The 10437-nt window shown below is 41.3% G+C and overlaps 1 protein-coding gene across 1 annotated transcript; it reads right to left on the bottom strand.

Annotated features, from left to right (window-relative positions):
* Positions 1–269: 269 nt before the first annotated feature.
* Positions 270–7759, bottom strand: LOC104534517 (tyrosine-protein kinase Lyn-like). Its single transcript, XM_010184780.1, has 3 exons — positions 7555–7759; positions 5263–5394; positions 270–472 (listed from the first exon to the last, which is right to left on the bottom strand). Exons 1-3 carry the CDS (start codon positions 7757–7759, stop codon positions 270–272), a joined length of 540 nt encoding a protein of 179 aa, XP_010183082.1.
* Positions 7760–10437: the final 2678 nt, after the last annotated feature.

Below are 10437 nucleotides of genomic sequence, written 5' to 3'. Positions count from 1 at the left end.
TCCTTCCTTCTCCTTCCCCACCCCAAAAAGCCTGCTTGGTGTGGGATGTTACTGCAGGTACAAAACAAAGCATTTAAGGAGAACTTCAATCTTTAGAGGAACTGTTATAACCAAAGAAGCATGATTATTTCTCTGCAGAAGTACTCTTCAGCATTTCAGCTTCCACACTTGGGTAAGCCATTCAAACTTGTGAAGTAATTGGTTTGAGCAGTCTGTCCACATAAGTCTGTGCCAATGATCCATGTCAATAGGAAAAATTGTTCTTCGTTCTATGGCTGTTGTTGATATTGCCCTTCTGTTGCTGTGTAGAAGTCATCAAGCACACTCTGTAGATAATCAAATGTTGGCCTCTCTTCTGCTTTGTCTTTCCAGCATGTTTTCATGATATCGTAAAGCTCAGCTGGACACGTTTCCATGCGTGGCATTCGGTACCCGCGCTGAAGAGCGACCATCACATCTGAATTGCTCATACCTTGAACAGAAAAAGCAAATTTTGATCAAATTATCTCAGTTCCTAAAGAAATTCTTTTTCCTTTTTTATTTACTTCACTAAAGATCTTCACCCAGTCATACAAGGCTGTTACTACTTGTTAAATGTAGCTACTACTACGAGTTCAATAAACAAGGCCGAGGTGTGCACCAGCACCAAGGGACTTGCTTTGAAAATCCTGGGGGAAATCCTGCCCAATGTAGTGAAACACTTCCCAATTTTTTTCTACATCAGCTTTTGTGTAAGTAAGTGCATCCGATTGCAAGATACTGGACATGGTCACTCATGACATCATTACTTGTAACAGGCAATTTCCTCTCCTTTCTTCCTCATCCTATTGTGCAAAGCCATCTTGCCAGCTGTGCTCAGCTTTGCTTTGTTTCCCAGTTACAGTTTTCTTTCAGCAGACGAGAACTCTTAACTCCCAAAAGTACATCCTGTGCCTCACATGCCAACTAACCTCACGTGAGAGAGGCCTGCCCTGGACTCCATCCTCCTCTCTTTTTTTTTTTTCTACCTCCTTCCCCCCTTCCTTTATTAAATCTTTGTGAGATTGATTCACATAACTATTTCGACACCTTATCCCAGAAGGCCAGCTATGCTAGGGGCAAAAAAAAGGCTTACCACTTTCAAGCCTTTCAGCTTGTCCTTTTCTCTGCAAATCTTACACAACCCAGTGAAGTAACTGTGCCAGCATTACCTTTTCCAGGACACAGGCTCTAAGCTTTCTGTACTCCAGTGGTTGCTGTTTCTGCCAATGACCTGTGCTTCAGCCTTGATACTTGCTACCACCAGTGAAGCCTTTCCCTCTATCAAGAAGGGTACTCCAGACCCCACAGCCACTGGCCCCTCCTCAGGCTAAATGCTCCACTGGTGCAATTCTACCTAAGGCTGCAGTTTCTCATGGTTTTTTTCTCAGGCAACTTGGCCTCTGGTCAGGTGCGTGTGTGACATTGACTGCTCCTGCTTACAGCAGATCCCCAGAGGTGAGGGGAGAGCACCTCCACTCTGCTGAGAGGAGGCAGGACAGGTCCTGCTCCAAGCAAGGTCAGTAGTGGAGGTGCAGATGTGGTGCTCCCCTGAGTACTGGGTGACTGTGCAGCTCGTTGTAGGTGTTACCTGACTACTAAAGCTATGATTTAAACCACTTGGCAGGTAAGGACACATTGGATTTACAACCAAATGACAACTTTAGTTGGTATAACCACTTTGATTATTCACAATGACTGTAGTTCATACAGTTGACTTCAGCTCAAGCCTTTGGGCTTTAACCTATTCTAGAAATCTGGGTCTGGACCAGAGTGCCTACTTTGAGTGCATCTTTTGTATTTTCAGTCCTCTTTGGAAGAAGGACTGAAGTTTTCCTGAGCCAACTTTGCACATGTGTTGAAAAACAGTACTGTGAAGGTAGCAGTAGAATGGCGTGTTGTCACAGAATAAGGAATTACTGCTCCATAAAGACAAAGTAAACATAGGAAGAAAGCCAATAAAGCATTTTATAGAGAACAGCAATTTGATTGCTTGATCTTAAACAAATGAATTGTATATAATGTATGCAGTAAAACAGTTACGTTCTGCAAAGTCTAAGCTAACTGTGTAACGCGTGAGGACAGCTGCTACTGGGTTTTGTGCAGAAGGGGGCTGATTCTGTGGGTTTAAGTACTTCATAGGATTGTGTCTAGTGACTGCTAGACACTCATCCTGAATGCTGAGGACAGAGCCTGTATTTCAGCTAACTTGCAGGAAAACCATCTGTTAAATAACAACTTAAGTTCACAAGACAAAACTGAAAATACTTTTATCAGTATTCCATAGTAAATGCAATGTCATGAACATACTTGCATATGTTTGGGGTTTTGTTTAAAACAAAAATGCTAACCTGTGTACCCCACAGTCCATCCAGTATTGAAAATATTAAAATAGCTACTTCTTTAACTTGGTTTTTTTTTTTAATTTTGTTGGTTTTTTTTTGTCCCCCTGTGGCTGGAGAATTACCTGTCTCATCAAAACTACTAATCAGTAAGAGAAAGATATCCTACATGCATATTTGTTACGCTTGTACCCTCTTAAATGCTTGCAAAGGACATTAGCTCTAAAGGTTTGGTAATGTCTGATAATTTACACTGTGGCCCCTGTTAAGCCTCACAGATAAAGACAAAGACATAATTGCTTATGTTAGAGCCTGGGAATTACGAGAATGCACCAGTATGGGGGAAGAATCCTACCATATAGAAAGTGGTACATCTTGTGAAGAGCAGCAGACATAACTGGAATGCAAGTATTGCCACTATTTGACATACTATGTAATCACATGGAAATTAGTTTGAACAACCAATTCAACTTTTTTCCCCAGAGAATCAGCTACTTGTTTCATATTTCACAGATAGTTCCTGAAACCAGAGTCCCAGTGATTGCTTGGAGTTTCTCAGGAAGAGAAACAGCTGTGGGAATTTAAGAACAAAGATCACAAGGGCTCCAAGTATCTTGGCTGGAAATGCTTTGTACCATGTTGCCCACCTACATTTTCCTCACAGGTATTAACTACTTGCTAGTTTCAACTCCAGCTGTTTCATATGCAGCTTTATGCTGAATATTCTCTAGTTGCTGGAGCTGGGTAATAAATGAAAGTAATCTTTGAAGCATTCCCATTAGAACTGAAAACTCGATTTACTGTTTCTCTCCAGTGGCTGTTGGTTAAAACCTATCACCAGGTTACTCTTGCCATGCTGGGGTAGTTTGCCCAAACCTGTCGCACCTCTTCATGTAAAGTAAATTGGCTGCCCATTTATTTTGCTGTCCTGATTCTTCAGTATCAGCTTTCAGTAGGCTATTTCAATTTATACTTTTATTTCAAACAGACATATATCCCTTTTCCAGTTTAATGCAAGCAATGCCTGCAAGCTATTAACATCTTTCCAGTATGCAGTCAAGGGGCTTGTGCTTCTAATTGCTGGTTGACAAATGAATGCACAGCATATGGCCTATTTATGGTTCTCATAAAAATGCTCCCATATTTTTAAAAAAATCACCCAGACTTCCCTTAGAAGAGATACTTTCCCACAGTAGTACAGCAGTACCGTGTCTGCTGTACAGATTATTTTTTTCTTAAAATAAAAATATGATAGTTTTATGGAGGTGAAGAAGGAGTAGACTTAACTGCAGAACGAAGTATTGGATTGGATTTTGGATTTTTGCAGTGCTGGTTTCCAGGTGAGCCTGGAGGTTTGCTCAGGGAAGGGCAATTTTCAAGGCATCCAGAAATAACCTTGTGAGTGTAGACACTGTCTGGATATACAGACATGTGCTCATGGGAAAAAAAGTATCCCAACTGCGAGAGGAACCATTCATTACTCGGCTGCATACAACTCCCATCTGATATTTCTTGGGACATAAGCAGTGTTTAGAACAGCTTTGGGAGAACCTGCTATTCGGTCACATATTTAATAGCCCTTACCCAAAATCCAACCCAGAGCATATGTTTAAACACTGAGTTGTGCAAGCAGCACTATCACCTCTTGAAGTTTAAGGGGGCTGCTCTTGAGCTTAAGTGCTTTCCTGGACTGGAGCCTTACCCAGCAATGAGAATGTCTGCTTTGGCTCACCTCTCGTATGGGAATTTGATCTGTTCTTCCATACCATAGAGAAAAGTTGGCTGCCATCACCCCTTTCCGGCTGCCTGGGTCTTGTGGGAGGTCTGGTCTCCCCATGCCCACAGGTGTTGAGCCTACTGTCATTTCAGGGACTCAGGTCAGCCCCTTTGCCATCTCTGGCAGTTGAGGATACAGAATTCCAGCTGCTTACACAGTGCTGGGGAAAGTGTTTTCACTGTTTGAACAGCAAGAGCTGCTGCACTGGAAGCACTGGGAAAGCTTTGCTTGGAAATATCTGCTCTCCCTTTACTGCCTGTAAACTGCAGGATCCTAAGGATTCTTCTCAGAAGTTACTCCATCTATCAGGTGTGCAGTACAGGTGAACGTGGCTATGCTTTCCCCATTTGCCCACAAGAAAAGAGAATTTAGGTCAATTTTGCATAACTTCAGTAAGCTTAAATGAATGCAGTTTGCTACCCTGAGTTAATCAGCTATGCCTGAGATGTGACAATTTTGTGTGCATATAAATACCCTTCATACAAGCTGTCTGTGTGTGCTGAAAACATTAATATGTATTTTGTTTAATAAAAATGAAACATGAAGCACAGAACCATTTCACAGCTACCCAGTGCAGCCACAATTGATGTACCACTCTGTGGTCTCATACTTGAATTGTGTGGAATAAGGAAGAGAAAATTTTCCTAGCAGTACATCAGCACTGCTTTAGGGTCTGCTTTCATATTTGGTTAGATTAGCTAACACTGACAAATTATGACAGCCTGTTTGCTTCTCAATACGTGCTTTCTTAGTACTTTCACATATTACAATATTAAAACTCCCAGCTCACACGGCACCATTGGAACTTGTAGTCTTCACTGTGGGACTGTGCTGCTGAACATAAAGCTGAGACCTGTGACAATTCAGCATTTGCTGCAGTTGTAACACCTTTCAAATATACAAAAATGACTTCAAGGCACCATGGTTCAAGGCACCATTAGTCTGTTTGCACATGACTTACACATACAATGACTGTAAGTTTTCAAAGCAATAACATTACCTGCAAGACATTTTCCACATCACTGCTGTCACTACTGTCAGATGCCAGCTATTTCCCTGCATATTTTCTTTGCTTTTTAATACCAACGTATAAATATAGGTAATGGGATAAATACGTGCCCATACCTGGATAAGGAATCTTTCCATATGTAACAATTTCGTACAGGAGAATCCCAAATGACCACACATCAGATTTAATAGTGAAAGAGCCGTAGTTAATCGCCTCTGGTGCCGTCCATTTAATAGGGAATTTTGCACCTAAAAAAAAAGTACAGTCTCGGTCAGCCAAAGGAAAATTAAACAGACATTATCAAGTCACTAAGAGGCCTTAAACAGCTTGCTAATGACACCCCTAAATTAGCAAAGTTACCAGCAACTCCTTCTGTCCAAGAGTTATCAGAGGAGAAGTGCTGCAAGATGCAGGTTGCCATTCTGCATGTCCTGTGTCAGAGGTGCAAATAAGATGCCAAAAGTTATGTAGCACCTCTTGACTCTTAGGTCTGGTGAATTTCTGCTAAAATTACAGTCACCGTTTTCCCTTCTGCCCAGGGGTCAGGCAACAACCTTACAATTGCCATCATCTGGACCTTTACAAGATTTTAACTATTTTGTCCTATTTTAAAGGAAGTCAGTCTAGCTTCAACATACATTTTAATGCATTTCACATTCAGCCATAGATGCAAAAGCAGAAGCAAGTCAGATCTTTAAAAGCCAGATCTTAAAATACTGTCCTTTGTGTCTAATTAACTGATTCCAGAAAATCCCATATAAAAGAAAACTTGCAGATAAATAAGAAAAGTTCAAGCAGCCTTTGTTGGGGAATATTACATTAGCTCTTCAGACAACAAAGATTTTCTCTATGCCCTTTTTAGCCTGCTCTATCATTCTGGCACAAAATACCAGGTAAGCTAGGAAACTTTTCTGAATGGCAGAAACAACATCAAAGAAACCCGGCATGAAGAATTTATAACCTGAAAGGTTCATTTAATCAATACATAACGTCCACAGCTAGCTAAAAAACACAGATAGGAGTTCTGTACTGCTGAAAACTGCTCCTTCCCTCTGATCTATTGAATCACTGTTACCCAGTGGCTGCTGAAAAGCTCATCTTCCTTTAATCTCAGCTGTAGAGCATTGTGCTCTTTCTTCCTCATACCTCAGTGCTTCCCACCTTGTCCTACATTACCACAGTTTCCACCCAGACTGTGTGAAAATATGAAGTAGTGTCTTTAAAATGAGAGGGGGGAATGCCAGCCAACAAGCCTGCTCTGAAAAGTTATCCTGATGCAATCTGTGCACGGAAGCAAAAATAAAAACTTTTCACTACAACAAACTGACCTGCACAACGAATCACAGAATATTACGAAGCTGGTGAAAGGTCTGGAGCACAAGTCTTATGAGGAGCAGCTGATAGAGCTGGGGTTGTTTGGTCTGGAGAAAAGGAGACTGAAAGGCGACCTTATCACCCTCTAAAACTACCTGAAAGGAGGATGTAGCGAGGTGGGGGTTGGTCTCTTCTCTCTGGTAGCTAGGGGAAATGGCCTCAAGTTGCACCAGGGGAGGTTTAGGTTGGATATGAGGAGGAATTTCTTTACTGAAAGGGTTGTCAAGCACTGGAACAGTCTGCCCAGGGCGGTGGCTGAGTCACTGTCCCTGGAGATGTTTAAAAGATGAGTAGATGTCATGCTTAGGGACATGGTCTAGTGGTGGACTTAGTAGGGCTGGACCTATGGTTGGACTCGATGATCTATAATGTCTTTTCCAACGAAAACCGTTCTATGATTCTTCAAAAGATCCTTGACAACATTAGCAAAATACACACGGCAAAACCCAGACAAATCTCTACAATAGTAGGATTTCCCCTCTTGCCAGTCCTGACCCTGCTGTGATGTGACCAAGTGTGCCAGTGTCCCTACATGTAGCAGCAATGCTGCTGAACTCACTAATCACTGCTGCAGCTCCTAAAGCAGCTTCAAAAGATAACCAGTTCTGCTACAGGTTTTCTTGCAACCAGCAACTACACCTGCTAGGGTTCCTTCCTTTCCCTAAGTGTAAGGAGGCGCATGCGGCACTTAAAGATGTGAAGAGAAATAAGATATTTTCTTGGCATTTAATTCAGTGGGTTGGAAGCTGTGGCTGTGCAATTAACTTGTTCAATTTAGAACAAATTATGTGCAGTTAAGTACTCTCAATTTTCCTTTTTCTTCAAATTTATTTAAAATAAACTTTTCAAAGAAGCCTAGGGAGCACAGAAAGGTTATTTGTTTCCTTATTCTTTTTAGAAGTTGTTGGCATTAGAATGCCGCCTCTAGGAAGCTGTTACGGCATTTTCTGTCCTTGGTGGCCATATCATTGTTAGATACAGCCTCGCTGCCTCCCAGAGGCTGAAGTTTTAAAGACAAAAATAAAAATACATACCTTCCCTTGCTGTATATTCATTGTCTTCGATGACTCTTGCTAGTCCAAAATCAGCAATTTTGCACATCAGTAAGTCTGAAACCAGAACATTCGCTGCTCTCAAATCTCGATGAATATAATTTTTTCTTTCTATGTACGCCATCCCTTCTGCAATCTGTAAACAAAGAAACAACGATTTTGGTATTTCAGCAGCACACAGCACCATCAGCAGGTCTGGACTCTCTGTTCTTGCAAGTTATATGCAAAGCTGCATCCATTTATACATTACCAGAATCTTTGGAGCATTTTTTAGATATAAGCAAGGAAAGGGTGATTGCTGTGGGAAACTTATGTGTAGATCCAGTTCTGCAAAGCTAAACTTAGAGAAGCAGCTCCAAAATAATTGTTTGGGTGCCTTACAGCTGGCAGGATTAGAGATACGTATTTGAGACATTTCCTGAAACAAAATCTTAATTAAAGTGCTCCTAAGATTTCTACTAAAATATTCTCTTACCCAAATTATTAACCAACTTATTTTCCAAACACTAAGAAAATGGAAGGAATTAATAAGCTAAACAAGATATAGATGTTCTTGTACGGACTGACGAAGCCACAGTGCAGAAAGAATTAAAAATACTCAACCACTTTCTATTTACACGGAAAACCAGGAAACAATTACTAAGATAGGGCAAACAATTTTATATTTATTTTGTTCCACACAACACATACCTGTTCATACAGGAAGAATGTTTGGCAACAGCCAGCTCTCAGATATGATCATAAGTAAATTTAATTTGTATTTCAGCAGCCCAAATTAATTTCCAAACCAAATTAGAAATGATTCATGGCCTCAAAATATTCACTGGGGATGATTTTTTTTTCAGTATTTGCCCAGACTAACATTTTTTTTCACCTGAAGAAAAACATTTTAATTTTCAGAAAAAAAGAAACTGAAATAATAGTTTCTAAACTCAGAGCAATAAAACTGATGTGTAGATTGTGTTCTGTCCAAAAGTTTAAGAGGAGCTAGGAAAAAAGAAAAATGAACCCAGTGCATGTGAGCTGCCAATTTTTGTTCCCCTCATAAGACCCTGGTGATGGGTCATTCCAAGTCAAGGCCCATGGTCAAACCTGTGCCACAGGTACCTCCCCAGGATGTCTGTGGATGGGTGACAGAGTCGTTCTCGGCCATGTGGTTTTGGGGACACACAAGCTCTCAGCTTTGCTAATGAAGCAGCAGTAAAGCAGTGCAGGTTCTTCCCCAGGGCCAGTCCCCTGCACGCTCTGACACGGGCCTTTTCCTTTCCACCACAGGAGAAGACAAGTGCAGCACCAGAGGTGCTCGTTTCAGCCATGCAGTAAAGCAGGTAGGGGCACCCGACCAAATTTTAAGGAAACATTGACATCACTTCTGCTTTTCCTTTTTTAAAAAGTCCCTGAGGGTCACTGCGAAGGCACACACTGCCACCACTTACAACACAAAACCGCACAATCGTCGTTCCTCTTTTTCGGTTTGGGCAATGGAAAAAACAGAGCCACTTGCCCTCCTCCTCCTTCCACTGCAAACCTCTTCTTACAAAGCTATCTCCTCTTCAGAGCAGGGCGTTACTTTGCCCTTGCACAGCACAAGGGGATTCTGACACTAAACCGAAAAGAAAGTCCAGTGATTAAGAATATGAAGAACACCTGCAATTCACATTTTCTAGAAATAAGGAAGATGTTTTATAATGACGGAAGCCACTACTAGTGAATGCTTGCCACAGAGACTCTTACTAGAGATTTAGAGGCAAAATAAGAGAGTAATATTTGATTAGAGCCCACTCTGCCTCTCTCTCCTCCCCATGCACTTCCTTGTGTTTGAGGAGGAGGGTGAGATGAAAGGGAAGATTAAGATCAGTGCTGAGATTGGACTGGCCAGCTTGGCAGATACCACTAAAATGCAGACAGGTCCACCAATGTCACCAAAAATACATCAACCATCACGAAGGAATCAACTTTCCTCCTACTGCCCTGCACAGATTTAACACTGAGGTGAACTGCTGGCTAAGGAATGAAGAACCACTTCACAAAGGATGGTTGGACTCGATGATCTTAAAGGTCTTTTCCAACCAAAACCATTCTGTGATTCTAAAATAGACATTCTTGATGACAATATCTAGTTTTCAAGACCAACTGAGCAAAGCCATTGGAAAGACCATTTTATTTCCTCTTATTTGTGCCAGACTCACTGAAGTCACCACCTGATTAGTCACAAACAGAGAACGTGGCATCAAACGATCCATGATGTTTTCAGCAAATACAAACTACATTTCTGTGAAATTCCTGGACAATGGTTTTGACTGCACTGAATCAGAGAGATTGAAAGAAGTCACATATGTGGAAGCATTTGGACATGCAAAAAAATTCCCAAGTAGGAAAAGAATAATGGGCAAGGAATTTTGAATGGAAGGGGGAGAGGAAACACAGCAACTGGAAAACTGAATTCACACATCTGGTCACATTAAACCTTGGCTTGTGGGAAAAGAAAATAAAAAAGAGAATTTTTTAATCAAAGGAATGGGTGCCAGAGCTCCTGTGATACCTCTTTATGATAATTATTGGGTTTTCATTGCCAAATGATATGTTAAATGTAGAGAAATTCATGGGAACAAAAGAAAATTAAAATCCTTTTCCTCTTCTTTTAATGATCATTGGTACCTGTCAAGACTGTTCAGCTACAGAGACCTACTACTCAGGAGCAGGAGGGGAAAGCTAATTTGGGCTTGTGGAATATGTTTTGTGGCCTTTGAGGGAAGATTCTGCCTGCGCAACTGTTGCCACCAAGAAGGGGGCAGTTTCCCCTTCACCTTTAATGAACTGCTGACACACTTCTAGTCAGTCACAAGTGGTGTTCCCCAGGGCTCA

The sequence above is a fragment of the Mesitornis unicolor genome, unplaced genomic scaffold (assembly GCF_000695765.1).
Source record: "Mesitornis unicolor isolate BGI_N332 unplaced genomic scaffold, ASM69576v1 scaffold27405, whole genome shotgun sequence".
In the NCBI taxonomy this organism is placed as follows: Eukaryota; Metazoa; Chordata; class Aves; order Mesitornithiformes; family Mesitornithidae; genus Mesitornis; species Mesitornis unicolor.
Note: the sequence above shows the minus strand (reverse complement) of the source record. Positions and strands in the feature narration are given on the sequence as shown.

Coding starts and splice junctions, on each gene's coding strand:
- LOC104534517 (XM_010184780.1), bottom strand. CDS start 7,759: ATGGTGCTGTGTGCTGCTGAAATACCAAAATCGTTGTTTCTTTGTTTA. Junction 5,395..7,554: donor TGAATATACAGCAAGGGAAG/GTATGTATTTTT, acceptor CTTTTTTTTTAG/GTGCAAAATTCCCTATTAAA. Junction 473..5,262: donor TGGAAAGATTCCTTATCCAG/GTATGGGCACGT, acceptor TTTCTGTTCAAG/GTATGAGCAATTCAGATGTG.